Source organism: Pseudomicrostroma glucosiphilum, assembly GCF_003144135.1.
Source record: "Pseudomicrostroma glucosiphilum strain MCA 4718 unplaced genomic scaffold BCV69scaffold_2, whole genome shotgun sequence".
In the NCBI taxonomy this organism is placed as follows: Eukaryota; Fungi; Basidiomycota; class Exobasidiomycetes; order Microstromatales; family Microstromataceae; genus Microstroma; species Microstroma glucosiphilum.
In genome coordinates this window covers 1,105,617-1,132,289 of record NW_020289914.1, presented here as the reverse complement: position 1 = coordinate 1,132,289, position 26,673 = coordinate 1,105,617, and the positions used below count along the sequence as shown (strand labels likewise).

At 55.9% G+C, this 26,673-nt stretch overlaps 14 protein-coding genes across 14 annotated transcripts; 9 read left to right on the top strand and 5 right to left on the bottom strand.

Annotated features, from left to right (window-relative positions):
- Positions 1-190: 190 nt before the first annotated feature.
- BCV69DRAFT_245458 (putative CDC31-spindle pole body component, centrin) lies at positions 191-1,009 on the top strand (the record flags this gene model as incomplete). The annotated part of the gene is made up of 3 exons (XM_025490153.1): positions 191-584; positions 687-834; positions 922-1,009. 3 exons carry the CDS (start codon positions 191-193, stop codon positions 1,007-1,009), a joined length of 630 nt encoding a protein of 209 aa, XP_025350232.1.
- Positions 1,010-1,039: 30 nt separating this feature from the next.
- On the top strand, positions 1,040-2,821 carry BCV69DRAFT_310561 (hypothetical protein; the record flags this gene model as incomplete). Its single annotated transcript, XM_025494798.1, has 3 exons — positions 1,040-1,117; positions 1,176-2,370; positions 2,436-2,821. Exons 2-3 carry the CDS (start codon positions 1,459-1,461, stop codon positions 2,817-2,819), a joined length of 1,296 nt encoding a protein of 431 aa, XP_025350231.1. The 5' UTR covers positions 1,040-1,117; positions 1,176-1,458.
- Positions 2,822-3,005: 184 nt separating this feature from the next.
- BCV69DRAFT_280687 (hypothetical protein) lies at positions 3,006-4,729 on the top strand. Its single transcript, XM_025491698.1, has 2 exons — positions 3,006-4,050; positions 4,145-4,729. The coding sequence occupies exons 1-2, from the start codon at positions 3,157-3,159 to the stop codon at positions 4,547-4,549; spliced, it is 1,299 nt and encodes a 432-aa protein (XP_025350230.1). The 5' UTR covers positions 3,006-3,156; the 3' UTR covers positions 4,550-4,729.
- A 190-nt stretch (positions 4,730-4,919) lies between these two features.
- BCV69DRAFT_280684 (hypothetical protein) lies at positions 4,920-6,071 on the top strand. Its single transcript, XM_025491697.1, has 2 exons — positions 4,920-5,367; positions 5,477-6,071. The coding sequence occupies exons 1-2, from the start codon at positions 5,283-5,285 to the stop codon at positions 5,929-5,931; spliced, it is 540 nt and encodes a 179-aa protein (XP_025350229.1). The 5' UTR covers positions 4,920-5,282; the 3' UTR covers positions 5,932-6,071.
- Positions 6,072-6,466: 395 nt separating this feature from the next.
- On the bottom strand, positions 6,467-7,287 carry BCV69DRAFT_280683 (hypothetical protein). The gene has a single exon (XM_025491696.1). It carries the CDS (start codon positions 7,150-7,152, stop codon positions 6,664-6,666), a length of 489 nt encoding a protein of 162 aa, XP_025350228.1. The 5' UTR covers positions 7,153-7,287; the 3' UTR covers positions 6,467-6,663.
- Positions 7,288-7,753: 466 nt separating this feature from the next.
- On the top strand, positions 7,754-9,923 carry BCV69DRAFT_107042 (hypothetical protein). The gene is made up of 2 exons (XM_025489051.1): positions 7,754-7,770; positions 8,046-9,923. Exon 2 carries the CDS (start codon positions 8,187-8,189, stop codon positions 9,735-9,737), a length of 1,551 nt encoding a protein of 516 aa, XP_025350227.1. The 5' UTR covers positions 7,754-7,770; positions 8,046-8,186; the 3' UTR covers positions 9,738-9,923.
- Positions 9,751-10,729, bottom strand: BCV69DRAFT_297023 (hypothetical protein; the record flags this gene model as incomplete). The annotated part of the gene is made up of 2 exons (XM_025494073.1): positions 9,751-10,124; positions 10,213-10,729. 2 exons carry the CDS (start codon positions 10,727-10,729, stop codon positions 9,751-9,753), a joined length of 891 nt encoding a protein of 296 aa, XP_025350226.1.
- A 947-nt stretch (positions 10,730-11,676) lies between these two features.
- Positions 11,677-12,576, top strand: BCV69DRAFT_106863 (hypothetical protein). The gene is made up of 2 exons (XM_025489050.1): positions 11,677-12,439; positions 12,528-12,576. The coding sequence occupies exon 1, from the start codon at positions 11,762-11,764 to the stop codon at positions 12,236-12,238; it is 477 nt and encodes a 158-aa protein (XP_025350225.1). The 5' UTR covers positions 11,677-11,761; the 3' UTR covers positions 12,239-12,439; positions 12,528-12,576.
- On the top strand, positions 12,318-14,410 carry BCV69DRAFT_106804 (MFS general substrate transporter). The gene is made up of 2 exons (XM_025489049.1): positions 12,318-12,439; positions 12,526-14,410. Exons 1-2 carry the CDS (start codon positions 12,397-12,399, stop codon positions 14,070-14,072), a joined length of 1,590 nt encoding a protein of 529 aa, XP_025350224.1. The 5' UTR covers positions 12,318-12,396; the 3' UTR covers positions 14,073-14,410.
- A 337-nt stretch (positions 14,411-14,747) lies between these two features.
- On the top strand, positions 14,748-15,787 carry BCV69DRAFT_297021 (NAD(P)-binding protein; the record flags this gene model as incomplete). The annotated part of the gene is made up of 2 exons (XM_025494072.1): positions 14,748-14,829; positions 14,925-15,787. The coding sequence occupies 2 exons, from the start codon at positions 14,748-14,750 to the stop codon at positions 15,785-15,787; spliced, it is 945 nt and encodes a 314-aa protein (XP_025350223.1).
- A 609-nt stretch (positions 15,788-16,396) lies between these two features.
- BCV69DRAFT_106782 (hypothetical protein) lies at positions 16,397-18,730 on the top strand. The gene is made up of 3 exons (XM_025489048.1): positions 16,397-16,613; positions 16,671-17,283; positions 17,356-18,730. Exons 1-3 carry the CDS (start codon positions 16,539-16,541, stop codon positions 18,591-18,593), a joined length of 1,926 nt encoding a protein of 641 aa, XP_025350222.1. The 5' UTR covers positions 16,397-16,538; the 3' UTR covers positions 18,594-18,730.
- A 517-nt stretch (positions 18,731-19,247) lies between these two features.
- BCV69DRAFT_280676 (hypothetical protein) lies at positions 19,248-20,660 on the bottom strand. The gene is made up of 4 exons (XM_025491695.1): positions 20,313-20,660; positions 20,129-20,174; positions 19,938-20,017; positions 19,248-19,846 (listed from the first exon to the last, which is right to left on the bottom strand). Exons 1-4 carry the CDS (start codon positions 20,408-20,410, stop codon positions 19,258-19,260), a joined length of 813 nt encoding a protein of 270 aa, XP_025350221.1. The 5' UTR covers positions 20,411-20,660; the 3' UTR covers positions 19,248-19,257.
- Positions 20,661-20,879: 219 nt separating this feature from the next.
- On the bottom strand, positions 20,880-22,162 carry BCV69DRAFT_280675 (transaldolase). Its single transcript, XM_025491694.1, has 2 exons — positions 22,040-22,162; positions 20,880-21,888 (listed from the first exon to the last, which is right to left on the bottom strand). Exons 1-2 carry the CDS (start codon positions 22,115-22,117, stop codon positions 20,998-21,000), a joined length of 969 nt encoding a protein of 322 aa, XP_025350220.1. The 5' UTR covers positions 22,118-22,162; the 3' UTR covers positions 20,880-20,997.
- A 1,024-nt stretch (positions 22,163-23,186) lies between these two features.
- BCV69DRAFT_289340 (hypothetical protein) lies at positions 23,187-25,836 on the bottom strand (the record flags this gene model as incomplete). Its single annotated transcript, XM_025493667.1, has 1 exon — positions 23,187-25,836. The coding sequence occupies one exon, from the start codon at positions 25,834-25,836 to the stop codon at positions 23,605-23,607; it is 2,232 nt and encodes a 743-aa protein (XP_025350219.1). The 3' UTR covers positions 23,187-23,604.
- Positions 25,837-26,673: the final 837 nt, after the last annotated feature.

Sequence of the window (26,673 nt, the reverse complement as noted above, 5' to 3'; positions counted from 1 at the left end):
TGGCACCACATCAGTGAACGGACCGGAGAGGCGCCACGGATGCGCGAAAAGGGCGCCGTTCCAATTCTGACGCGTTCACTCCAACACCTTGCCTTCGTCCCTCCTTCGCATCGCTCCACCTGCCTCTCAATCCACCTCGCAAGCTAGCCGATTGTATCTGTGCACTCTTGACAGCTTTTGTCGTCTCACAATGTCTCTGTATACTCCCACGGGAGCCAAGGCCAAGCGTCGCACTCCTGGAGGCGCTGCAGAGATCTCAGGCGGGCGCTCCACCCCACGCCCCAATGGCGCCGCCGGCTCCTCACACCACCTCAACGCCATAGGCTCTTCCGCCTCTCCTCATCACCACCACGGCAACGCTACAGCCACTGCAGCTGATTTGAGCGACGAGCAGCGCCAGGAGATCAAGGAGGCGTTCGAGCTCTTTGACACCGATAAGGATGGAGCGGTGGATTACCATGAGCTTAAAGTCGCGATGCGCGCGTTGGGCTTCGATCTCAAGAAGGCAGAAGTGCTCAAGCTGCTGAGGGAATATGACCGCAGGGGGGAAGGATTGATGGAGTGGGAAGACTTCTCAAAGATCAGTGAGTCAGAAGGAGGAGTGCAGATCTCGCGAAATCTGCAGGGAAGCCTCTGGTCTGACAGATATTCGACCTTTCTCTTCCCCCCCCCCCCCTCTCTCTCAGTGGGTGACAGGATAGCTGCTCGCGACCCGTTGGAAGAAATCAGACGGGCGTTTGCACTCTTCGACGATGACAATACAGGCAAAATTTCGGTCAAGAACCTGCGCAGGGTGGCTAAAGAGCTTGGGGAGCAGCTGGACGAGGATGAGTTGTAAGTGTGCTGAGAGAGATGTGACACGGCGGCAATGCAGTCGTAGCAGAAGCTGACTTGCGCTCTTCCATTTCGCCACCACTACAGACAAGCGATGATCGATGAATTTGATCTGGACCAGGATGGTGAGATCAATGAGCAAGAGTTCATCCAGATCATGATGGATGAGGGATAGGTGTGGTGTACGATAGTTGCCTCTCGTCTAGGCGAAACATCACAGTCACAGTCATCTCGAATACCCAAAGATCTTGCTCTAGATCTGGTCCGGTCAAAACTCTCACGTGTGAGCGAACATGAGTGCAGAGAGCTCTAAAGTCTCCGCTCACCGCCGTTTTAAGCAGCCTGTGAAGCCTTTCACTGCTCTGTCTGAGCAAAGACATCTCGACAGATCGCTGAGAAAAGGACCGGCTGCCCTTCCTGCCGTATCTGCTGACAGGCAGAACATGTCTCAGAACGGGGAAGGCGGAGGCAATTCTGATCACCACGTGGTCTGCAGTAGTAAGGCACATTGATCAGTAATCATTCCTCACGCACTTTGAGATTAAAGCTACAGATCCCGAAGCACCTCACCTTCTCTTCTTCTTCTCCTACTAATACCCCTGCAATCTTCAGACTCCACTGACGATGAACTCACTCAACTACGTGACCCCCACGATGCCTTCGAACAACGTCGATGACTGGCCACAGGATGTGCAACAGGCATCAAAATGGCTCCGAAGTCAGGCGATCCACATCCGTGCCCCTTCGGAGGCAATGCCAGGGAGCGGTGTTGACTTTTTCAGAAAGATTGATGCGCTGCCAAAGACGTTTGCTGCCTATGAGACCTTTGAGCAGCTATCTGCGGCCGTTGAACAGCTCCCTGATGAGCAGGTCAAGAAAGCATGGCAGCGAGCGACCTCTTCCACATTCACCACCCTTCCGACAGGGAGCGGACAGGGTCTGCCAGAATGGCTCCGTCTCGTCAATTACCCTACTTTGAATGCTGTCTTTGGCGAAGCAGAGATGAACGGTCTCATAACTTCCTCCACGAAAAGACTCTGGTTCGGAAGCGACGAGCCCTCTTTTGACATTGCAAACGAGTATGGAGTGGGGCCATACAGCAATTTCTACATGTCACGCGCTTCCAGAACTGAGGTTGTCTATGGCTTGGCCTATGGAAGGTCGTGGCTACCAAATGGTCACGAGATGCCCTCTCCACGAAATTGGGACCCCCTATCAAGGCGTGCGCTTGACAGGCTACGACAGCACTTGCCCTCTTTTTACTACAGTCCTCGCTCTAACGACGAGCAAGCTGGGCCTTTGTTTCCAGGGATCATCTACGCGGCACAGGCATCAGAGACCGATATGTTCAAGGGAGAGATTCAAGCTGCCGCTGCGGCTGCCAAGGCTCTGCAAGTCCTGGAGGCCTTGATGCGCACCTCTGACTCCATCTCGAGCAGCCCGGTCGTTGCGATCATCGTATCCGCAGGACCGCTCTGGCGACTTCATTTTGCGACCTCAACGGTCATTGGCAGAGATCCCAACAATCCCAGCTATGTAAGTGACCCTTAATACAGCGGAAGTGACGGTACGCTCATCACACCTTTCGTACCTCTTGACAGGACATCTACAGAAGCAGAAAGCTCGACTTGTATATCGACGACGCAAGCGATCGGCTCCGTCTGCACGTGATCTTGGGCAATCTAGAGCAATGGCTACGTGTAACACACGGATCTTGGGTACGCCGACATGTGTCAGCGCTCTGGACTTCGTACCTAGAAGCATGCTTTGGAAGTACGGTAGTAGACCTTTCGGGCGACGATGAAGAGGCTGCCGAGGAGATATACGTGGAAGATTCAGAGGGAGAAGTGTCCGAAGCAGGCAGCTCGGAAGCGAATGACTGGATGGGGCAGGACTGGGGAGCAGGTCCAGGTGAGGCTGAAGACTGGGTGACCCAGATTCAACTTGCCAGCCTTCAGACACGCCTGTCTGCGAGTGATGTGTAGGGTCTCTGCGGCCAGCTTCACGTCACAGCGTCTTCAATTGTGTCTTCCTCGTATCGCCAGCAATCACCATGTCCATGTCAACGTGTGGCAAGCGCGTCGTGACCCGTGTATGCTGATTGGCAAATATTGTCACGCAGGGGCATGCGGCTGTGAATATGCTGGCACTGAACACGTGGCTTGCAGAATCATTGAGTAGACGGAGCCCCTCGGCTCTTCCCTTTGATCAAGAACCATCCAGTCATTGCGGACTGCCTGTTGTCACAGGTTGGAAGCGATGATATTCGAGAGACAGACCGTCTATTGTCAAGCTCCAGATACGCCAGCCGCTGTACACACTATGGCCCCTTCCGACCTCTCGAGCACCATGGCTTCTCACATAGAAGTTGACGAACCACAGGATGTGCAGCGTACAGCGAGATCAGTACAGGGTCTGCTGATGAATATCTGGACCACATCAGACGACATGCCAAGCACTGGAGTCGACTTCTTCAAGAGCATTGATACCTTGCCCAAAGCCTTCGCCACTTATGAGACCAAAGACCAGCAGTGGAAGGCCGTTGAAGAGCTTGCAGATCCCTACCTCACGAAAGCTTGGCAGCGAGCTACTTCTTTCCAGTTGCCACCTTACTGGACCTGGACGGAGCGGTGCCTGGATGACTGGCTTCGCCTCGTTAACTACCCGACTCTAAACGCTGTCTTCTTTGACGGCGAGCGAACAGGTGCCATTGCCTCCTCCTCAAACGAGCTCTGGCCTACGCAAGGTGAAGACAGCATTCCTCAGGCGCTAGATCCGAATGCTGGCCTCCTTCCATGTCCTGCCCCCAGAATGCAGGTGACTTATGGCTTGCCTTACAGTCGACGGGCGGACTTGTATCGTCTCGAAGAGCATGACCCAGCTCGATGGCATCCGCTCTCTTGGAACGCCCTCGATCAGCTACGACAGCATCACTCGTCCTCGTTCGAATTCAGTCCACGCTCAAGTGACGGTAAGGATGGACTATTGTTTCCAGGAATCATCTACGTAGCACACGCATCGGAGGCTGACGTTTGCAAAGCGGGACTTCAAGCGGCCGCTGCAGCTGCTAGGGCGCTACAGCTCATGGAGAATCTTGTGAGCACCGCTGAGCTGTTGTCGAGCAGCCCTGTTGTTGCTGTCATGGTATCCGCAGGACCCCTCTGGCGACTTTTCTTTGCGACATCTACGCCATTCTGCGAGACAGAAACGCGATATGTAAGTGACTGTCGCTGTAAATAGACTAGGATGTCGTAAATATACTAGGATGTCCTATCCTTACTCAACACATTCTCGCCCCGTGCCTCGACAGGACATGTATCGAAGTCGAAAGCTCGATCTCTACATCGACGATCTCGGTGACCGACTCCGTCTTTTTGTCATCTTGGGGCACCTCGAACGTTGGCTACGCGAGATACATAGTCCCTGGATACGTCGACATGTTGAAGCGCTTTGGACCTCTCACCTCGGAGTCACCCTCGGAATAACAGAGGATGAGAGCTCGGAGGACGAGAGCGAGTCTGTCCAGCATCTGGACCAGGAAGCTTCGGATTCTGAGGATTTGTACGTGGAAGAAGCGTGCGCCTCCGAAGCAGGGAGCTCGGAAGCAGAGGACTGGGATCCCGACGCCTGGGCTTATGATCCAGACGAGGTTGAAGACTGGGTGGAGGAGGCTCAGTACGCTGGCAAAGAAGCGCCCGAACCTCCTCCTTGGTGATAGGCGCAAAGGGGCATTCTCTTCTCTGTTCCTCTGCAGAAGCGCTCTCCCTAGATGACGCCGCCAGGTCAACCCTGTGTGTCAGCGAGTGTCAAGTGTGTTGCGCCCTCTTCACGTCTTCCGACTACTCCTTTGAGTACAGCATGTCCCAACACATGTCATCTATCGACGAAGATGTTTTTTTTTGTGGCGACTGCCCAGGCTCGGCGTTCGAGCTCACGGCCTCTTGATGTGTGAGTATCGGCAAGGCTGCCGCGAGTGTCTTTCCCAGGCGCAGACTGGCGGCGGGGACGTGAAAGTCCGCCGTGAGTGGCGTGGTGCCTGACCCCGGATTCATGACGACTGTCTAGGGCTGCAGGCTGCTCCCGTGCTTCTGCGCCACTGCTTCGGCTGCGTTTCCCCCTCGTCCCCCGCCTGCCTCTCCTCACCTACTCTTACTGCCTGTCTGCCTACCTAGTTTGCACCTCTCATCAAGCCATCCATCCATCCATTCGCCCTCTCGTCTTCATCTCGTCTTGCTTTGCTTTACTACCGATACCCACCTTATACCTGGCAGGCCCTTTCTTCAGTCTCATCCAGATTCACTCGCGCAGCTCGGCATACCACTCGTGCCAGACGAATTCCTCTTCGCCTCGTTGCATATTCGCCCCTCTGCGGTTTTTCCTTCTTACTACCCCACACTCTCTGCTTGGACTATATACCGTCTTCAAAGCCGCCTCTTCACAGCTTCGACATGGTAAAAGTTCCCTCGTTCAAGAGCAGGAGCTCAGTGGCGCTCGCAGTCATGACTCTGGCAATGTTGATTCTCAACGTCGAGGGTGAGTTGGGATGTGAAAGAGGTTTTTTCAAAAAGGTTTCGCCTTGTCCCTTTTGTGGTGATATTGACCCGTAGCGTTTTTTTCCTTTCTGTTCTTGGGATTCCCACAGCGCAACTGCCAACACCGACAGAAGGTGCCGGCTACCTTCCGGCCACACTTGCACAACCCTCGGTGACAAGTACAAACTTCGATCCTGCGATCCAGAACGCAGGAGGAACAACAAACTCTGCCGGAACCTTCGACGTCGTCTCCCTCTCCCGCTCTTCCTCCTACGCAGGAGACACACCTCTTGCGCAAACCACGACTTTCCAGCCCTCGTCAGCTTCGTACCTCAGTGCAGCAAATGGCGGCATGACATACGACACTGTCTCGGGAGCTACAACCAATGAGTTGACAGGTAACGATCCTACTTCGTCGGCCATGAGCTCTTCGACTGCTGCTGCCACTGGAGGTGGTGAGAGTGATGGTGCTGGACAAGGGGCAGCCGTACCGCCCGCATGGAAGGGAGTCCTCGCCGGTGGATTGGCAGTACTGGCCGGAGCGGCATGGGTTGCTGCATCCTGAGCGTGCAAAAGTGCGTTTGGTCTATCTGTCCCCGCCGCTTGCTCGAAGTCGGGACCTTTGCCTGGCGTTCCTGCTCTCTCTCCGTTGTCTAGTCTCTCTTTACCTGTTGTATAAAATGATTATATCTCTTCGCTTCCTTCTCTTCATGTGGCGTGATTCTTGCCACCGACAGCGCCTGCACAATGTCGGTACGGTGACGCCGTTACTTCTCTTCAGTCGAGCAGGGGCCATCACTCAGCGCTGATATATACACACATCGATTGCGACGATTAAAAGTACAGGAGATGGATACGAGGGCATGTTCCGGAGCGAAGACTGAGGAAGGGATCCTTGGAAGATGAGAGGTAATTGAATGCTTGCTCTTTCCCAATGTCTTGAGTTTATCAAGCTGACCCTGCCTCTGCCTCTACATCACAATGCAGCACCCACTCCGGGTCATGATTCCGCCATCCTGGTCCAGTCTTATTTGACCGTCGGCACCTCTGCCTTTTCCGCCTGTCCGACTCTTGAGGAGCTTGTTGCTTTCCGAAGACGAGGCAGAAGTAGAGCTTTGGGAGGCCACAAAGCGCTTGTGGATTTCCCTGACACAAGCCTCGAAGGCGTGACGGACATTATGGCCCGTCTTCGCCGACGTCTCCACGAAGAGGATGCTGCAAGGGTGAGACGGCATTCCATCAGTGAGGTCAGCAGAGCTTCGTCGCAGGTACCATTGTCTAGCGCTCTGTGCTGTGCTCACCCTTCTGACTCTGCCCACTCCTTCGCCTCTTCCGCGTTCACCCTCCTGCGCTCCCCGTCATCCTCGGCCAAATCAATGCGATTGCCTACCAGCACCACAACTGCGTCCTCTTCTGCGTGCTCCCGCACATCCTTCAGCCAGCTCTTGGCATTGGTGAAGGAGGGACGATGTGTGACGTCGTAGACGAGGAGACAACCCGCAGCGCCTCGGTAATAGGACCTTGTGATACCGCGAAAGGCTTCCGAGCCTGATGTGTCCCAGATCTGGATCTTTACATTTGGCGAGCGAGCAGCGGAAGAGGAGGACGTTGATGTTGAGGCAGTAGATGTAGCAGCATCGCCACCAGTGCTCGATGAAGCATCCTGTGGCGGAGTAAGAGGCAGCGTCACAGACCCAAACTCGACTCCAACGGTAGGCTCGGCCTCTTCAGCTAGAAAGCGGTCATCGGTCGCTCTTTTGTATTGCGGGACGAGGTGCAACCGCATAGTGAGAAGTCAGCAGAGCTGTCAGGTATTTACTGACCCAAGTATGGCATCACTCAGACATTCTGAAACAAGGTTACTCACCGGAGAAGGAGTGATGACTTGCCCACAGAGGAGTCACCGATGAGGATGAATTTGCATAGATAGTCCCAGTCGTAGGCCGGCTGATCGGAAGCGGATGCCGGCATTGTCTGCAGAAGACGCAAAGACAGACCTCAGTGAGTGGTAGTCAGCAGAGGCTCAGAAAGAGAATTGCTCGTTTGTATATGATAGATAGAACAGAGGATCAGTGATGCTTGTAGAGCGAGAAATGCAACGGATAGAAGTGATACGGTAACGGTCATCAGGGCCGGCCTCGGGCGGATGCGTCCTTGTGGAGCGGTGGATGCGGAAAGGGAGCGGGACGTGCGGAAGGGAGCGTGGACAACTTTAGAGCGTGTGCCCATTGCACACTGAGCCTCCTACCGTTGTACCTCTGTGGCAGCAGCCACTCCATAGCTGGAACAGGGCAGCAGTGGGATCGATCGACGGTGTGTCCATCATGCCTCGAGATGCTGGCGTGTCTGCGTCCTCAAAGGCCACGTCTGCTGCGCTGCGTGCTAGCTGCCGCCTCTGTCGAGCGCGAAAGATTGTGAGTAGTGCAGCCTTGAAGAACGCAAGATGCAGCCCGTCCGGGAACTGACTGTTTCCTTTGAATCCTTCTTGCACCACAGAAATGCTCTGCTGGCAATCCATGTAGCTTTTGCGAATCACGGCTCACTCTCTGCGTGTATGATACCAAAAGCGCAATCGGCAGGCCGAAGGCTGTGGCAGGTGCAGTCTCGTCCAATCTCCTACCCGGCATACAAGTTGGTATTGCTCTGGAGCTCCTCTTCCTAAATCTCTTCGGCCAGCAGAGCGATGATCAGCAGTCTGCCCCTTCGTCTCTGTTTGCTGCCGCGGTCCGGACCTTCCTGTCCACTCAAGCTGACAAGCTCAAGCCCTCGGAGGAGGACTGGCAACAGCAGATTCCTTGCGGTCCTGCAGTGTACGACGTGATGCTCCCAGTCCTTCTACAAGACATCATCGAGGGTTCGATTGAGCAGTGCAGAGGGTCAACTCTGCAAGCGACTCCTACGATGTACTACGCTCTAAGCCTCGCTAGGGACACCACCACTGCCATGTATGGGGACCTGGGTGTCGCCGCAGGAGACGTCAAGCCAGAGACAAATCTTGAAAGTGATGACGATGCTACCTGGCGTGCTCTGGTTCAGCGGTGGCTCGACTGGCACCCCTTGTCTTGCCTTCTCTCGCCCCTGCATCGCTCTCAGCTGTTCACGACTAGGCCATCCCTCCAATCAACACCTTCTCAGATTGTTGTCCTTGCGTTTCTCGTCAAGGAGGAGTCCAGCGGAGTAGACCCTCTCTACAGTGAGAATGTCTTCTCCCAGACGCAGATCGACCAGTCTACCAGTGTTCTTCCGGCTGCGACGAATGCTGCTCTTCTAGCGTGGAACCATATCTGCCACGGCAGGACCAGGAAGGGCACAGTCTACCTGTCCCTGGCTTGCCAATTAGCTCAATCCCCGGACGCCCTCAAACAGAGTGCGGCGTTCGCCGGGGAAGGCAAACTTCTACATTCACTCTGTCAGTCAATAACGGTCTGGATCTATCTTCAGATAAGAACGAAGGATCCCATGACATGGAGACTTGTTGCAGACCATCTACCCACTTCGTACGATTCTGCTGTCATTGACATAGGGGAAGGCAAAGCTGCGACTCGCAAACAACTACGAGCGGTGGAAAGAGCGGCCATGGTCGCACTGAGCTTGGCGACGGGGCAGAAGAGGGATGACGAGAGGCCTGTTGAGGATGTGTCCCTTCGAGCTGTCGTGACATGCCTCGAGGCAATTCAAAGCATGGCAGTATATCGGGTCAGGTCAGAGCAGCAAGACAACCTTCACCTCTTGAGCTGCTGTAACGCGATATCTCCTCTCATGGCAGCTCTCGGCACTGCCACACGTCCTCCTGGCTTAGAAGAGCATCGGCTGCGATCACGCCTGGCGTACGCGCCTCAACAGACCTCGTCGTCAGGAGACTTGCCCTTGCTATGCACTACAGCCTGGCTTCACCTTGACTTTGCCAGTCAACTGCTCGCAGCCACAAACCCTGAGGCTGCTGATGCAGACGCACTGAAGTCAATGACGGAGCTTCTGCTATCCGCTGCGCAATCGAAGGTCCTGCAGAGCTCTGGTGCACCTCAGCTTCAGACCATCTTGGCCAGGCTGGCCCACTGTCAAACAAGATGTGCCGCGGCCCTGGACATATCGCCGGGCCCGGTCAGTCAACTTCCGTCGGACTATTCTGATCCGAGCTACTCGCGAGTAGGATCTCATGAGCCCTGGACCCCAACCGACTTCTCATCGAACGTAGTATCCAGCGAACATACTCCTCAAATTCTTACTCCTCAAACTGGGAAAGGGATCGAATGTTCACAAGGCATGCAACTCCCGTACAATATACAAGCTACATCGGAAGACTTTGATTTGCCATTGTCCTTCTGGGGCCCACTACCGGAACTCAATGCGTTTCTGTATCCGCCGCCTTGAGCCTCTTCAAGACTCAGTGGGCCACTACGAATGCTCCTCTGCACTTCTCTACAATGCTATCATCACTGGCACCTCCTTCTTCGGTAGCCACAGGTACGCCGAGGATCTTGGTCGTAAGACAGTGAGCGACGTCACCTCTGTTGATGGTCCAAGCACCCTTGAGGTTCTCCTGGTCCCCCGAGACACGATACTTGCACGTCATTGCTCCATCGACGAAGAACGATGGACGGAGGATTGCCAGTCGATCACTGTGGAAGACCTTGGAAGATTTGCCCGCATGAGGAGATCCCGGAAGGTTGAAGTCGGTAGAGGGCGCAGAGTATGTCGTGTGGAGCAAGACTTCCATGGCGTACTTGTCTTCGTGAGGCGTCTTAAGCAGCCAGTGATCTTTGGAGGGAAGGCGCGTGAGAGCGGACACAAGTCATTTTGGAATTCGTCATCGCAGCTGCAATTCCGTGGACCTGCTGGAACTCACAAGTGAACCTCCAGAGTAAGGGCAGAGCCGCAAAGGAACTCTTTGTCATACCATTGGATGTGACCACGACGAGTTCAGGGGCCACAGCAGCGCCAGTCGAAGCGACAAGCTTCTCCATGCTGGCGAGAATAATCTTCATCGTCTTGTAGCACATAAAGTGCTGTTCCTTTGAGATGACGACTGGGTCCCAAATCTTGAGCCAGTTTATACTGCCCACGGGGCCCATTGTAGAGACAATGTGGCTGATAGCGCCCTCTCCTGTCGTGTCTGCTTGGGTGAGGAACTTCTCAATATCACTCTGTACTAGTGCGTCTCCCTCGTAAATGTAGACGGTGGACCCAATATGGTGGGCTAGGCCTCGCTCTCGCAAGACGCCCTGCAGCTTGGCTGGGGAGCGGACCATGGCATGGAAGGTGCTCGAGGGGGAAGGCATGTTGCGCAGAAGCAAGGTCAGCGTCTCGAGACTGCAGCCGGCCGAGGCGCCGAAGAAGGCAACCTTCATGGTAGAGGAAGTCATTGTAGTCTTTTGTGTGGGGAAATTTTGGGGCGTGTCAGTGGTGAGCTGAGGATGGTGTGTGTGGAAGCGGCTGTCGTGTGGTAGAGGGAGACTAATGTACCACACCATTCCATTCCTAGGCGTTCTTGATGGACCTTTTTATACCATGTCATTGAATGCTCTCCCTATCCCTAGCGACCTTGTCATCCGCGCCTGATGCTACCGACGGAGACATTGCTACGGAGACATTACTACGAAGGCGTCGCGACGGGGCCATTGCTACGGAGACATTGCTACGGAGACATTGCTACGGACACATCGCTATGGACACATCGGCGCGGAGACATCGGCACGGAGACGCAGACATCTCGACGGAGACATCGCGACGGAGCCTTTGATCGACGCGGTCCGTCGCCCCAGCCCTTGGTGTTGTATCTCCGCCAAGCGCGCACGTCTGAGTTAAGTTCCTCTTGGCGCCCGATCCCGATCGGTCTTCTGACGGAGACTTCGGCGGCAGAGGAGAGACTCGAGAACGGTAAAGCTCTCCTGCCCGGCCCAGTCCGTCTGACTGTGGCCCGAGGTGTACCATCTCGCAGAGACTTTTGTCTCCTTCACAGCCCCCTCTGACTCTGACCTGCCATTGCTGGACATGTGCGGGTCAGTGTGGCGTCCAGGGGGGCGCGTGTGCACGCACATCGCGAGATGCCGGGGCCCCCCGGTGCACTTACGGCCCGTCAGAAGGATGGGGTCAATCTATTGTCATCACAGGCCAATCTGGCCCCATGCTGTGCCCTGAGTGGCGTGACTTTCCCCGGTTCCCTCCTTGCGGGGACGCCCTTGTCCGAAATCGCTAGTCCCTCTTTGCTCGTGGCTGGACGCTGAGCGATGTGTCGTGCATCTTGCTCGTGGCTGGGGACTCGCTACCTCTCCCGACTTCTTCCTTGACACTGCTGGTAGGCCCAAAGGTCGCGGTCGAGACATGGACAAGGTTCTACGTCGGAGTCCGGGTACATCAGCTGCCCATCTTCGCCGCTCTACCCGCGTCTGAGTCTGATGAGCTTTACGGGTCGTTTGCCGAGGCTTGGCAGACACCGTATCACCGTCAGCGGTGAGGGAGCGCAGCAGAGTGGCGCTAGACGGGGAGCCGAGTGCATGCCGGCAGTTGCTCTCGCCTTTTGCGGCGCGGGCGATGTGCCGGGCGGCGGGGAGCCCTCGCCTGTTTCTCCTGTTTACCCCTTTTTACCCCAGAAGACGCACGGCGCGACCAAGGCACCAGATGGCGCAGGGCAAAAGCGGAAGCACTCCTGTCCCGCCTTTGCTCCCCCGCCCTGCTTCACCCGCTCAGGGCACTGGAGGACTACCCGCCTCCGCACTTCGATCACCTCCCGTCTACTGCCCAAGGAGGGACATGGCCACTGCTCTGCCCCACCCCCACCCCCAATTTTCCCCACCCTCTCTGACATGCACACAGTCTGCAAAGATGACCGGGGCCTGCCTAGTGTCCTTGTCCCATCGTGTGAGCAAGGATGAGCAAAGGGGTATATAACCCCACCTCCCTCGACACCCTGGCTTTCCCCTCTTCTCTTTTCCATACGCACCTTCCTCCTACACTCGGGGTCCCTCATCTACTCCATCCTTCCGACTCCTGACCTCTCCCTCCCCATCCCTCTCCGTTCCTATCGCACAATATGATGGACCCAACGCGAGGTCTCTTCAAGGTCCCCACCAAGGGTGAGTTTTCCGCAATGCAGGGTCACATGCCTGTACTTGCAGTAAGCTGACCTCCGTCTTTCCAACCTTCCCTTGATCATCTTCAGAGGAGCGAATTGCTCAGCGTGCAGGTGCTTCCCTCAACCCCTTCACCCTCCTTGGAAGCCTGAACGCCATCCAATGGCTGCTCTTCGCGTCCGGCTACATCGCCTGGACCATGGACGCCTACGACTTCTTCTCCGTTTCCCTCAACGTCACTCGACTCACCACTGCATTCAGCAAGACCAGTACAGACATCACTACCTCCATCACCCTCACTCTGCTCTTCCGATCGCTCGGTGCCGTCACCTTCGGTCTGCTATCGGACAGGTACGGTCGCAAGTGGCCCCTCGTTGGTAACCTTTTCCTCATCGCCGTCTTCTCGCTGGCAACTGGCTTCTGCAGGAGCTTCGGCGCTTTCCTGGGTGTGCGATGTCTCTTCGGTATCGCCATGGGTGGTATCTGGGGTATGTCGGCCGCCACTGCACTTGAGAATGCTCCCGCTCAGGCCCGAGGTCTCCTCTCCGGTATCCTGCAGCAAGGATACGCTTTCGGCTACCTCATCGCCGCCGGTGTCAACTTGTCGTCCTTCATGGAGGGACCCGCCGACAGGTGGCCACGCCTCTTCTACCTCGGAGCTGGCCTGTCGCTCTTTGCTGCCATCTTCCGAGCTTGCTTGCCCGAGTCTGAGCTCTTCTTGAGAGGCAAGGCCGAGCGCGCTGCAGCTGCTCAGGAGGGCGTCTCCAACGACCGTGCCTTTGGCATTGCCCTCAAGGACATGCTCAAGACGCATTGGAAGATCTCCATCTACGGTATTCTGTTCATGACCGGCTTCAACTTCCTCAGCCACTCGTCTCAGGATCTTTACCCCACCATGATCCAGAAGGTCAGCCTTGCCCGTCTGCCCACTGCAGAGGCATCCCACCTGTCTTCGATGGCTACTATCATCGGCAATTGCGGTGCCATCGCCGGTGGTCTCATCGCAGGTTACCTCTCGCAATACCTTGGCCGTCGCCTCACGATGGTCGCCTTCATTGTCCTCGTCGGAGTCCTGATCCCCGCTTGGATCCTGCCAACTTCTTTCTCCGGCCTCGCCGCTGGTGCCTTCTTCATCCAGTTCGGTGTGCAGGGAGCTTGGGGTGTTGTCCCCATCTACCTCAACGAGATTGCGCCCCCTGCCTTCCGAGCCGTCTGGGCTGGTCTCAGCTACCAACTTGGTAACATGGTCTCGAGTGCGTCTGCTCAGATTGAAGCACGAGGAGGCGAGAGTCTGCAGATTCACAACCCCAAGTGCCCATACAATGCAGCTGGAGTTGCCGTCTGCCCCACCGGCCAAGAACCTACCATTGCAAACTACGCCAAGGTCTCCGCCATTCTCCTCGGTGTGGTCTGCGGCTACCTCCTTCTGGTCATCATCTTCCTCGGTACCGAGGCTCGAGGCACACACTTTGAGACTGCTCCCCCTGCTACTGAGCTCGGAGCAGGAAAGGTCACTGCTGGCGACCTGCGCGAGGACGCTGAGGACCACGGCCACATCGGCCAGGAGAAGGACATTGAGCACATTGGTGACCGTGAGACCCGCAGCCAGGGCTCCAGCTCCAAGGAGAAGCTGTAAGGTGCTCGTTGTGATATCTGCTAGGGTGCAGATGTTCCCCTTTGTTCTGCGCGATATGGAACATTGTATTTGATCGTCGTCGTCGCCTGCCTTGTCATCGTAATTTGCCCAGAAATAGCACTTTTCTGCCAGCCACAACTCTGATCTGAAGGGCACCGCGTGATCCGGCCGCGGTCCGACACCCTGCCCTTGTGCCTTGGCTGCGCGTCTACTCCATCGAAGTTGGCGTGGCGGCGCCTCGGCTTGTCCTCCACAAGGGTCCAGCGCCTGCACGGCCATGGCGTGACGTCTTTAGGCAGATTGCCCCCAGTTCTTCATCCGCCACGGGAAGCATTGGCGTCAGAGGTCTCCTGCTGTAGTCCCCTCCCACCCTCACATTCCCCAAGGCCCTGCCTCTTCTCTCTGCTTCTGCCGCTGACGTAGTGGAGCGGTCAGGAGGTCCTGCCCGAAGTGGGGGGTGGTCGATGCGATGGGAAACAAAGTCAAAGAATACAGCTAGCGGGCCAGCCGCGTCTTGCCAGGGGAGATGCGCGGACAGAGGCTGGCGATCTTGCCCTTGTCTGTGTTGCAAGAATTGCATTCTATAAGATCATCTTGGCGTGTGTAGTGGAGTACACTTTTCTTCACAAATACACTATCCTAACCTTCCTCAGCCTGAGCCCCACCAACGACAAGATGCCTTCCAACGAGCCCGAGACGATCACCGCCTACCCCAACCACTCTCCTGATGCGCAGGAGCAGAACCTTCCTGGCCTGGGTGAGTACAAATCGGCAATGGGGCACAAGCCAACGACCGACCGGCAGAAAGCTGACCTCCGACGAGATCAATTTCGTCTTTTCATCACATCACAGACGCCAAGATGTCGCCCCTGGCCATCCACACTCGCGTGGAGAAGTGGGACGACGATGGAAAGCCCTACCTGGAGGAGTACATGGGTCAGGGCAAGCTGAAGGGCAAGACGGCCATTGTGACCGGAGGTGACTCTGGTATCGGCCGATCTGTCGCACTGATGTTCGCCAGGGAAGGTGCTAGCGTCTCGGTAGTGTATCTACCAGCTGAGCAGCAAGATGCAGATGACATTGTCAAGATGGCAAAGGAGAATCCTACTGGCTCCAAGGAGCTGCACCTGATCAAGGCGGACCTTATGGAGGAGGAGCAATGCAAGAGTGTCATCGATCAGCACCTTGCCAAGTGGGGCAAGCTAGACATTCTCGTCAACAATGCCTCGAAGCAGATCATGTGCGAGGACTGGTCGCAGGTGGACCTGAAGAACTCTGAGTCGGTGGTACGCTCCAATCTCCTGGGCATGTTCGCCATGTGCAAGTATGCCCTGCCCCACCTCAGGCGCGGTAGTACCATTATCAACTCCTCTTCGGTGACGGCCCGCAAGGGATCGCAGGGAATGGTAGACTACTCGGCAACAAAGGGTGCCATCGACACCATGACCCGTTCCCTCGCACTGCAGCTCAAGACAAAGGGCATCCGAGTCAATGCCGTTGCTCCTGGCCCCGTGGTGACACCTCTACAGCCTGCCTCGCGTCCAGGAGATTCCATGGACGGATGGGCAGTGGGAGACCCTAGTCTGCTCCACAACAGGCCTGGACAACCGGCAGAGCTGGGACCTACCTATGTCTACCTGGCTGACCCTGGTATGAGCAACTTGATGACGGGGCAGGTCATTGCGATTAACAGTGGTAGCATGTTCTGCTCGTAGAGTAGGTATACGTGCAGAGAAGTGGTAATCTGAAAATTCATGTTGTACCCTTTGCTCTTTTTCGTGTGATTGCTCTTGCGCGCTCTTACGGACCTGCTTCTCGCGACCTCATTGTCGCTTGGCAGCTCGTGAGGGCAAAGAATCGTTTTGCTCTCACAAGCTTTATTGCCAGGATTTTCTTCTTCTGCTGCCTAGCTCTCACACCCCTACGATGCTTCTCGGCCAGGTCTGCGTACCCTCACTATCAATACCTTGTCCTGATTAAGGCCGGCGCCTCCACGACAGAAGCGCTTGACGTGGGTGGCCCATGCGAGAGCTTGCATCTTGACCTGTGCGTCAGAAATTCGTGGTGTCCATCCTGTTTTACGATAGCACATGGTATCCACATTCACCGCGGTACGCTCACCTTCGGGCTCCCTCTCCTCCTCTTCATCATCGTCTTTATCTTCGGCTTCCTTTGTCTCTGAAATAACCGATTGCGATTGTTGCTGCCATGGCGAACCCACTCCCCGACGACTCCGGCGACTTCGACGAATTCGCAAGATCTGTGGGCCCAAGTGGTGTAGGCCCTTTCTCGACATCTTCAACCCTCTCCCGCTGCTGGAACACATAAAGGCCAATGCTTCGAGCGATGATGTCCCTGTGCTTTCGGCACACGCCATCTTGGACTGCCTGGATAGTAGCAGAGAGTACTGGACCCTCCTGCAGCAGGCCTTGACCGACTTGGAACGGGTCCCCAGCCTTGGGGGCAATGTACAGGCGTCTCAGAGACAAAAGAAGCGCTCGGACAAGAGGCCCAGGTGGGAGCAGCATGATCTCAGTCTTAGTATGTCGCAGACGAGTGGAAGCGCTCCGTCGCTGCATTCACGCTCACTGACCGCAGATACGCGTTCTGTGCCATCCATCAGACCGCCTGCACTCTCGTCTAGAGAAGCTCTTCGGAGGTGAAGCTCCCCGCGCTGCTCTCGTCCACCGTAAGAGCCTCACTGCAAGACAAGCGAAAGCGCTCAACATCTGCAGGCAGGTATATCGCAGGCAAAGGGATAAGCTCGCCCCCGCTGCCGCTGGCCAGACGCAAGCGCCCAAAAACGTGATGTCGAACAAGCTAGAGGCCGAGCAATGCGCCTCAACTCTAGCTTCGCTCTTGCAGCGTCGCGGAGCCAGGACAACATGTAGACATTGCGAAGAGTGGCAAGCCGAGGACAGTGACAGTAGTCCAAACCCGGGCAAGACTTGCTTGGCAGAGGAAGAGGCCATCGGCGCTCTCGAAGAGGGACTTCCTCCTGCCCTTGTGACGAGCATCGAAATCTCGTCTGCTCTAAGTCGAGGCGACGAAGCTGTGATTCGGCTCGAGCCAGGCCTGCAAACAGACAAGCTCTTCTCATGTATGCAGCTGTACGGCCTCTTATCTTCCGGCAACCCAAGCGATGACGGAACCTCGCCAGTACGCTCGCGTAGAATAGCCTTAGTTGGGGAGAATGAGGAGATCCATCAAGGTGAGTCCAATAGGTGGCCGGACCATCCGAATGTCAAAATCTGAACACATCGTCATGGCTGCCTCTTTCCAGTGCTGGTCTACCTCTTGCCTCACCTGTCAATGATTGCAGAACTTGTGTTCATCGAGATGGCTTACGGCGAGCTTCAAGTGTGCAGCTGTTATAAAGATGGAGACATAGCTCTCTTCCCGATGCCACCGACAGCGATCCGGGACAGAAGATCGCTCCAATCGTCGTTGTCCGAAGACACACTTCTCAGCTTCTGCCCGTCTTCTGCGCTGTCCGGGAATCCCAACAAACACTACCCAGGGAGAAATTACCACTGGAGGTACAGCAGGATGGGCAACGGTGATCCGGGCAGCTGTCTAACGACCAACATACATGCGATTACCAAGAAGATGAAAGAGACAATGGCACCGTATGCAGGTTCAGTCGACGAAGAATCCCCTTTCAAGGCACCAGACAAAGTCCTCAAATTGAGCGCCCTCTGCGCTTCGATTCTCAGGAAAAAGCAGCTATGGCAACAGTCTACATTTCCGCTGGCACAAGGTCCGCCCGGCTTGAACCACCATTCCTACTCAGACGACGATAGTGCAGACGAGACTCTTGAAGAAGAGGAGGACGCAGACGCATCCTCCTCTGACGAGAAAGAAATCCCTCAGCCGACTGTGAACTCTCAAGGGTACACGTCACAACTCCCGCCTCACTTGGTGGACCTCATCTCACAAACATACACGTGCGTCTCCTGTCGTAGTGTCGCAGTCGACAAGGACGACGACAGCCTCTTTGGTGCCTCTGCAGCCGTGCCAGTACCGAGTTCCACTGGTACGTCCCACATTCCAACGACCGACTCCCCACCACGAAAGGTTTGCGCTGCTCCCCCTTTGGAAGAGGCTTGGCGAGTACCGGAGAGGGGAGCCCCCTACCGCGAGACGGAGATGCCCAAGGACACGACGAGGTGGGGACAAGCACCTTGGAACGCAATGTGCTGTCGCGTAGGCGGCGTCGGACCATGGCTATCCTCGCCCTCTGCAGACGAGTCCAGGAAAGAGAAGGCCAAAGCAGACGCACCCCAGTCGCAGTCGCAGTCGCAGTCGAAATCGCCTTTGCAGCGATGGGTCCCGCCCTCCTGGGAAACAATGGCCGAATGGCGCTTCTGTGCTCCGTGCCTCGCCTCGCACCTAGGCATCTGGCCCTCCCTGTCCCCTGGTGGACCCCGCCCCGTGCCTCGTCCGAACCCGCAGCGCCTCTACCCTGCGTGCCAGTGTCTGCTCTGCCAGGGGTCGTCACGCGGCCCGCCTGCGGCTTGAAAGAAGATGGGGGCAGGTCGTCTTTGTTCCGGAAGTTGATCCTCTGTACAGCAGTGTACACGATACACTATCAGCGATAGATATAGCAGTCGCTGTACAAGTTGCCAATAGATGTCTTGTATTACTCTGAACGATCGCTCTGCGCTGACGTATCTCGCAAGGAACGCGGCTAGCCTAGCGACGATCCCGCAGTCCCAATGAATCAACTCCACCCGAAGATGCAGACGCGGTAGACGATGAAGGAGCTACGCCGCTGGCAAAGGTCGCTCCCGGCATGCTGAACTCTGATAGTCAACGACGCCAACAGAGAGAGAGGAACAAGGTCAGCAAGCGCTCTCCTCCCCTCTCCTCCTTCCTCTGCACTGTTCCCCTCCTTGTTCCCTTTCGTATGTGCCAACCTGGCGCTCGCCACTCACCTTGCTCTGCCTGTGGCGCCACTGGCAATTTCCCACTCTGACTACTTCTAGGACTACTCGGTTTTCGCGGATCACGCAAAGAGTACGTCTCGTCGCGCTTCAACTTGGCGAGCTGGCCAGAGCGGTGTAGCTGCTGACGCTTCTCGAGGTCGTGGCTGTACATCCTGTGTAGAGGTGTGGGCAAGAGAGGAGTTGTCAAAAAAAAAGTGCAAAGATGCGTTATGGCCAAAGATTGCGCAGAGGGGAACTTACGCTGCTCCTACCCGGTTGGAGATGGAGAGTACGAGGCCTAGAATGGGAATGTGCTCAAAGAGGGCTGCTGCGAATCCAAATTGACGATAGGCAAAGGATCGCTCCGTCACCCACACTTCCACCTGTAGTGGTGTCATCCTCTTTGCCTGGAACAAGGGTTCATGCAATTGCCTACCAAGGCTAAGGGACCGTAGCCAGGAAGAGAGGAAGAGGGAGAGGAATGGCACCCAGTCCAGTGGTAGGAGGAGCACCTTGAAAACAAAGAAGCGCAGCAGAGGTGTAGCGAGCTTGGTGTAGAAGGACTGCTTCTGCGCTCCCTTGATGGCCTTTTGCGTTGGTGGTTCCTCCCACTCTTCATAGTAGTCCGTCCACCATTCTGGTGCTTTACCCCGACTGCGCACCGTCTCGCCGTACGCCTTGGCTCGGGCTGCCTTTAGTCGTCTTCGAAGCCAGAGTTCAAGAATGGTGGAACATTGGGAGAGGACGAACATAAATGTTGCGAAGCCCTGAAGAGAGGGAATGGGAATGATAAAGGGGAGCGAGTCGTCCAGACGGTCGGCTTTCTCTGACAGGGAGTGATAGGCGCTGCAGGGGAGAGGAGATGGAGAGAGGAGAGCTACGTCAGGACGAGGTGTTAATCATAGTAGAGCTGCTCTACTAATTTGATCTGACTCACCCACTCATCCCGAGGACTCTGGAGCTCCCGCCCATGAATGTCCGCACAAAGACGCGCTGGAGTGGCCAAGTAAGGATTCCCTGCTCATCAAAATGGTCAAAGCTGGTCAGCACCTTTCCTCCTACCTCTAAGCTAAGCTAAGCTACAGCCTTGAGCTAGCTCCCTGCCTGCTTATTGCGCTTTATACTCACCCAAACAAGTGCAACCAACCCAGCCTTCTTGGCCGCTCCGCTAATACTGTGAGCGTAGAGAGGAGAATAACATTCTCGTCAGCCGTTGCTCGCCCTCTCCTCCCTCATCCCTCTTTCCCGAACCCAGTGGTCCCACTCCCACTCTCTCCCACCCCTACCCGCACTGTACTGCCCCGATACTCACTCCTGCCACATAGGTTTCCAAAGCGCCGGGTCATGCGCGAGGCGGTAGGCCCCAATAAGCACGTACGCCGCGGGGAAATCAATTGTTTCTTGCGGCATGATACTCAATTGTGGAGCGCCGGGGTATCGAGGGGAGGTTACCTCGTTCTTACGCAGGGCTAATAGCTCAGGATCAAGGAGATACAGATACAGATACAGATGCAGCCACAGTCTTTGAGTGAGGGCAGTAGCTAGGAAAGTCCTCGTACTGGTGCTGCTGGCTATGATAGGTTGAGGGGGGAAGGGGAAGATCAGGTGTGGGCCGTGGGTAAGAGGAGAGGAGAGGAGAGGAGAGCAGCCCGGGGAGACGAAGGTTTGGACAAGGAAGGCGGTGTGACGCTCGGGCCAGGACGCCCGCCGGCCGAGGTGGAGGAGAGTCAAAAGGGCTCTCACACAGGCTCAGCCAGGCAGACCCGTACCGCACACGCAACGCAGCCAGCCAGCAAGCACTACTGCTTCTTCTCACTCAAAGTCTGATATGGTCTGGGCAATTTTATATATTCTTACAATCGCAAAACTAAAAGATCCTTGCGTGCCCTTGTGTTTTCCTTCTATCACTATCAAGATCACAAAGTGGGGGGAAAAGAGGAGACTATATGGAGACTAGAAGCGCGGGGGGAGAGACAGATCTTTGTGGCATTCACTGCTTAGAACTTGCCAGCGATGATCTCCTTGAGGGTGTCGGCGTCCTGAGCGAACTTGACGATTCCCTCGTGGAGCTTGTCCCAGGCCATCTTCTCCTGCAGCAGAGTCCACTGGAACTCGGCCTCGTTGTCGACGAACGAGACCTTCTCCTGGGGAGCAGAAGAGGCAGCAGTCGAGGGGTCGAGCTTGCGGGGAATGTCTCCATTCTCCTTGTACAGCTTGTCCAGCAGAGCGGGGGCGATGGTCAGGAAGTCGCAACCGGCCAGCTCCTTGATCTCGTCGGTGTTTCGGAAAGAGGCACCCATGACAATGGTCTTGTAACCGTGCTGCTTGTAGTAGTTGTAGATCTTCTGCACCGACTTGACTCCGGGGTCGTTGGCACCGGTGTAGTCCTGGTCTGGCTTGTTGGCCTTGAACCAGTCCAAGATTCGGCCGACGAAGGGAGAGATCAGGGTGACACCGGCCTCGGCACAGGCGACGGCCTGGCCGAAACCGAAGAGGAGGGTGAGGTTGCAGTGGATTCCCTCCTTCTCGAGGGATCGGGCAGCCTGGATACCCTGGAAGGTCGAGGCAATCTTGATCAGGATACGCTCCTTCTCGATGCCCAGCTCCTTGTACATGGCAATGAGCGAGTGGGCCTTGGCCTTGGTGGCCTCGGTGTCAAAGGACAGACGAGCGTCGACCTCGGTGGAGACACGGCCGGGGATGAGCTTGAGGATCTCCTTACCGAACTGGCACAGGAGCTGGTCGCAAGCAACGTTGACTTGCTTCTCCTTGTCACCACCCTGCTTCTTGGCGTAGGCGACGGCCTCGTCAACGAGCTTGGCGTACTCGGGCTGCTTGACAGCGGCGAGGATCAGCGAAGGGTTGGTGGTGGCATCCTGGGGCTTGTACTGTGGGCGTGGAACAAAGAAAGTATTTGAGTCAATCGTACGTCTTCACCAAAGGAGTGAGAGGACAGTGCTGCAGCGCCTATGCGTCGCATTCGGAACATCACATCTTCCTCTTCGTGGCGTGGGCGGGGAAAAGTGGAGCGCTACTCACCTGCTCGATGGAGTTGAAGTCACCCGAGTCGGAGACGACAGTGGTGTACTGCTTGAGCGAGTCGAGAACGGTAGACATGATGTGTGTTTTGTGTGTGGTGTGGTTGGTTTTGGTATGGAAACTGGTATGGGTGGGAAGTAAAAGGAAGAAGGAGTAACTTGGTGGGGTTTAGTGTGCGGTAGATATGGAGGCGTGGGCACCAGCGGGCAGGCGGGGCGGGGCGGGGCAGGCAGCGCAGGCAGGCCTCCCTCCATCCATCCATCACTTTCCATCCCAGCCAACTCCACTGCGCGCGCTCCAGGGCGTGAGATAGGCCTCCCTCGCACTACCACCAAGGAGGAATCGCCCAGGCCAGACCAGACCAGCCCAGGCAGGAGCACGCCAGCGCCTGAGCCAAAGCCAAAACTTCCTGCCGAGAATGTGCTTCCCGTGATTGGACCTCGTGGCATGCCATTGGCACAACGTGGCGTACCTCGCCTCTCCCTAGGCGGAGGGCGCATCCTCACCTCCCTGCCCGCCCGTCGAGCTCGTATTTGCCGATGCTGCTACTCACCTTCAAAGGGTATAATCTATGGAAAAGGGAAAAATTCGGATTGAGATGAGAAGCAAGCACCGTAGTTATATACTCCTTCATCCTGCCCTCCTTCGCTCAGCCCAAGTTTCTTCTGTTCCCCCTTCAGGGTGCCAGGGCGGAGCGGAGCATCGGAAGGACTTGCTCAATCGCCCGCCACGCATCACTTTCTTCCTTCTCTCACCCTCGATCGGCAGCCCAGTGCATGTGTTGGACGAGACATCTCATCACTACTCTACCAGTCCAGAGGCTCACTTGAGGCAGTTTTCTGCACTCTGTCCTTGTGCTCCGCTGCAAAAGCTACACTGACCGACGCTACGATGACCATGTTTTCCGACCCCCGACGTTCTTCGCACGCATGCGCCGCCATGCGCACCTGCATCATTTCGTCGCCTCACTCCCTCGAACCCGATCATAGACCCGCACCCCTCTCTGCAGCTGCACGCGCGACGTCATTGCACCTCCGCCCGCCCCACTCGCTCTTCGCCCGGGTTCGTCGTCCTTTCTTCCTTTTCGGTAGAAGAGACGACAGAGAGGGGCTACGCACACACAGACACACACAAGTGGCTCATTGGGACAAGACGTCCGGTCGTCTAAAACCCGAAGAAAGGAACGGGAATCTCTCCGAGAGTCAGGAACGGGAGGCATAGATGCGAGTGAGGGCTTGCAGTTTTTTGGACCGCTGCGTCAGTGCCAAGCACAAGTCGATGATTATTGGTTCGGAACAAGGAATGACGCTACACCTCGAGAAGATGCACGCACGCACGCTCGACATCGGCAAAAAGGAAAGCAAACTTGATATCATTCCGAGAAGGCTGTACAGTGCGATAGAGAGCGTGTGAGCGAGAGTCGAGAAGCCCTCATCGCTATATGGACAAAGAGACATAGTACGAGAAGAAGGAAGCGTCCATAGGTGCGAAATGTCGGAGAGAAAAGAAGAAAGCGAAAAACAAGAGAAAGAAAGAGGAGCCACACGACTTATCCTGCCACCGACTCATCCTGCCACCAAGCGAGTGACAGTGTAGGCCGTAGAGCCCATGAGTCTAATGCAAGCCATGGCCGCCACAAAGACCAGAACAAGGACCATGTACACCTTTGTCCTACTCGACCCGCTCGATGCATCAAACGTCGCACTGCTATCACCTCCCAAGATGATTCCAGCGAGGAGCCCATTTGTGAGAATCCAGGAGAGGAGGACATTTGTGCGCACACCGGCATAGTAGTCCTTTCGCGCTAGCTCCTTCTCTGCTGGTCCGGATTCACCCTTGATGATCATTGGCCTGGTGCGTAGATTGTGTAGTGCCTCATCGTAGCCCGAGTCGATGTCCAATTGACTGGTAGGTAGAGTGACCTCGACGACGTCATTGCCTTTGCTAGTGACCGTACCCAGATCATTGGAGATGACATTGTCTCCTTTTGTGCCCCAAGAGAAGTCGTGGATGTTGGCAAAGGCGTAGACTTGAAGGATGTTGATGAAGGAGGAGCTCAGAAGAAGGTACTGCCCAAAGGAGGTGATCAAATGCAGCGGATCCATGGCGATGACGGAAGAGATGAGGTACACTCCGTACGTTGCGAAGAGACTCACAACCATCTGCGCATACACTGCATCACCGATGTTGGCAAAGGCGTGCACCATGCACACAACGGCAGCGATCATCATGTACAGCGTCAGCACTGCAAAGATGATGGCAGCTGTCATGTACTTCCAGCGACTTCCTTGTGGTCGATTACCCAAGGAGAAGACGAAGCAGGCGGTAAGTGTGCCGAGGTAAATGTACTGTGCCAAGGTATTGAGAATCTCGACGCGAGAATTGAAGCTTTCCAGAGAGGCCGTTAGGATGCGGAAGAAGATGTAGAAGTTGGCTACTGCAAACCAGGCAAAGCAGACGTTGACAAGCGAGTAGAAGGCCTCGATCATCAGAACGATCTTCCTCCATCGTCCATGTCCGCTCTCGAGGAATTGCCGAGTATGCGTGAGGGAGTAGATGGCGGCAAAGAGACTTCCGTTGAGCCAGCGACGACGTTGCGAGATGAACTCAGGCAGATTGTCCGGCACGTCCGTCACACCGCGAGCTTGCTTGATGTACTTCAAGACCCATGCTTCGCCCCTCTTGGCCGCAAGTTCGAAGCAGAGGATCCTGTCCTCGGCGAGGTACATGTTGGACGAGAAGACGTCGGCATCGGTCCCCAGCAGTGCTTCGCCCTTGAAGTAAGACGCCAGCGGTCCCCTGCCGAGATCATCATTCTGCAAGGCTCGATAGCGGTAGCTAGAAAAGGCACCGGGCAGAACGCTAATGTATCCAAAAGTCGACTCGGTAGGCTTGTCCAAGATGTTACTCATCTTGTACTCAAAGTTTTGCGCTGCCACCAAGGGATTGAGGAGCGCCTTGCCCACGCCCCACCTGCCCTTCGTATCGGCACAGATCTCTCCACAGGCACCACCGACATTCGAGTGCAGATCGAAGGTCTTCCACAGGTAGTAGATGGATTTTGCCTCTGGACGTGTACCCGCATCCAGAAGCACGCAGACGTTTGGCTGCAGACTTGCACCAAAGGCGTTGAAGAACCACCTGTGGGAGTTGATCTTCTTGGCATTGCGCTCCTTGATACACAGGAGGACCTGCACCGGTACTAGACCTCGCTCAGCGCCCTTGAATTGAAGATTGCTGTCGATGCTCAGTTGAGTGGTGTACTCGTACAAGTGAGCTTCGACTCGTTTGCCATTGACAACATTCTTCGCCACTCCCTCCTGGTAAACTCCCAGGGCGGCAAGGCAGTCGAGTACTCGAGGGTGAATCTTCTTTCGCCCATCGCAGATGATCGAGACGACGACCTTCTTCCACCCCTCCTGGCCCCATGTGCGAGACTTTGTCCTAGAGCAGAGGTGGGCAATGTTCTTGAAGACACCGTGGAGAGTTCGACAAAGCAGCTCCTCGTCCTCGTTGTAAAGCGTAATGACGATGAAGAGCTCTGTGTGACGGTCATACATTTGTGGACGCAGAGTGTAGTTGGAGGAAGAGAACTCATCGGGCTCACAGGTGACGGCGGTGTACCTCATAGTCTCGAACTCTTCGTCTCCGCGACGACTCAAGAAGGTCTTGAGCTTGCTTGGCACGGGGCAGTCTAGTACCAAGTGACCTTGAGTGAGAGCAATCTTCTTCTTGGTCTTGTGTCGCCTCAGTAGAGCGCCCTTAGCAGGGGCAGGTCCAAAGTGCTGTGTGTTCATTGTCGGCATGCCGTTCTCCTCGTCCTCTGCACCCTCCCAAGCGTCATTTTCATATGCATACTCTCCCTCGGCACCGTCTGACCCGTAGCCAGCCTCAGCTGTCTTCTCAGCGTAGTAGTCGATTTCGTGGCCGGTCATAGTAGCCCCATCGTCCTCCTGATGTGCGGCGTACGAGTTTCGCGTGGCCGGACCCTCACCTCCAGCAAACGGATTGACGTTGTACTGCCCGCCCATCTTCTCATCGTAGGCCGAATGAGGGGACTCCTGCTCAACCGCAGCTGGATTGTACGGCTGTGCGTCAGGAGCGTACGGCAGGTAACCAGCAGTTTGATCTTGCTCATATACCAGGGTGGGGAGCACGGCTGCGTCTTGGGTGAAGGAACCAGCAGCAGGCTGAGGCAGTGGTCTCCTAGCATAGCTCAAGGGACGAGTGGGTGACTCGCTCCTTGGTCCACCTCCGAGCGCAGCAGCAGCTTCATCGTAGAAGCTGGAGCTGAGGGGCACTCCATGGTGAGGAGCGCCAAGAGATGTGCTGGCTCCACTGTAGACGTCTTCAAGGTAAGGGTCGGCAGGCGCTGCGCTGTACGAGTATGGGTCTGCCCCTGCGTCTTGGTCGTAATTGGCTGAGTGGTTGTAGTAGTTGCTGTAGCCCGTGTCAGGCTGGAAGCCTTGCTGATCTAGGAGGGGGGAATTGGTCTGCTCCTCTTCCTCTGCTCGGTGGGCGCGGGTGTAGCTAGAGGAGCGGTTGCCCGACAGAGGCACTGCCTTCCGCTGGGCTGGCATCTATGCCGTGTATATGAGTCGGGAAGAGAGAGATTGAGCCTGAAGGGTCCAGCT

What these genes read in the sequence shown, in the direction of transcription:
- BCV69DRAFT_280676 (XM_025491695.1), bottom strand. Translation starts at nt 20,410, where the DNA reads ATGCCGCAAGAAACAATTGATTTCCCCGCGGCGTACGTGCTTATTGGG. An exon ending in GGTTGGTTGCACTTGTTTGG is followed by an intron (nt 20,018 to 20,128) that starts GTGAGTATAAAG and finishes TTTGATGAGCAG; the next exon opens with GGAATCCTTACTTGGCCACT. An exon ending in AGAGTCCTCGGGATGAGTGG is followed by an intron (nt 19,847 to 19,937) that starts GTGAGTCAGATC and finishes TCTCCCCTGCAG; the next exon opens with CGCCTATCACTCCCTGTCAG.
- BCV69DRAFT_106782 (XM_025489048.1), top strand. Translation starts at nt 16,539, where the DNA reads ATGTACAGGCGTCTCAGAGACAAAAGAAGCGCTCGGACAAGAGGCCCA. An exon ending in GCAGCATGATCTCAGTCTTA is followed by an intron (nt 16,614 to 16,670) that starts GTATGTCGCAGA and finishes CACTGACCGCAG; the next exon opens with ATACGCGTTCTGTGCCATCC. An exon ending in GAATGAGGAGATCCATCAAG is followed by an intron (nt 17,284 to 17,355) that starts GTGAGTCCAATA and finishes GCCTCTTTCCAG; the next exon opens with TGCTGGTCTACCTCTTGCCT.
- BCV69DRAFT_280684 (XM_025491697.1), top strand. Translation starts at nt 5,283, where the DNA reads ATGGTAAAAGTTCCCTCGTTCAAGAGCAGGAGCTCAGTGGCGCTCGCA. An exon ending in GTTGATTCTCAACGTCGAGG is followed by an intron (nt 5,368 to 5,476) that starts GTGAGTTGGGAT and finishes GGATTCCCACAG; the next exon opens with CGCAACTGCCAACACCGACA.
- BCV69DRAFT_280687 (XM_025491698.1), top strand. Translation starts at nt 3,157, where the DNA reads ATGGCCCCTTCCGACCTCTCGAGCACCATGGCTTCTCACATAGAAGTT. An exon ending in GCGAGACAGAAACGCGATAT is followed by an intron (nt 4,051 to 4,144) that starts GTAAGTGACTGT and finishes GTGCCTCGACAG; the next exon opens with GACATGTATCGAAGTCGAAA.
- BCV69DRAFT_106863 (XM_025489050.1), top strand. Translation starts at nt 11,762, where the DNA reads ATGAGCTTTACGGGTCGTTTGCCGAGGCTTGGCAGACACCGTATCACC.
- BCV69DRAFT_107042 (XM_025489051.1), top strand. Translation starts at nt 8,187, where the DNA reads ATGCTCCCAGTCCTTCTACAAGACATCATCGAGGGTTCGATTGAGCAG.
- BCV69DRAFT_106804 (XM_025489049.1), top strand. Translation starts at nt 12,397, where the DNA reads ATGATGGACCCAACGCGAGGTCTCTTCAAGGTCCCCACCAAGG. An exon ending in CTTCAAGGTCCCCACCAAGG is followed by an intron (nt 12,440 to 12,525) that starts GTGAGTTTTCCG and finishes GATCATCTTCAG; the next exon opens with AGGAGCGAATTGCTCAGCGT.
- BCV69DRAFT_280683 (XM_025491696.1), bottom strand. Translation starts at nt 7,152, where the DNA reads ATGCGGTTGCACCTCGTCCCGCAATACAAAAGAGCGACCGATGACCGC.
- BCV69DRAFT_280675 (XM_025491694.1), bottom strand. Translation starts at nt 22,117, where the DNA reads ATGTCTACCGTTCTCGACTCGCTCAAGCAGTACACCACTGTCGTCTCC. An exon ending in ACTTCAACTCCATCGAGCAG is followed by an intron (nt 21,889 to 22,039) that starts GTGAGTAGCGCT and finishes CCACGCCCACAG; the next exon opens with TACAAGCCCCAGGATGCCAC.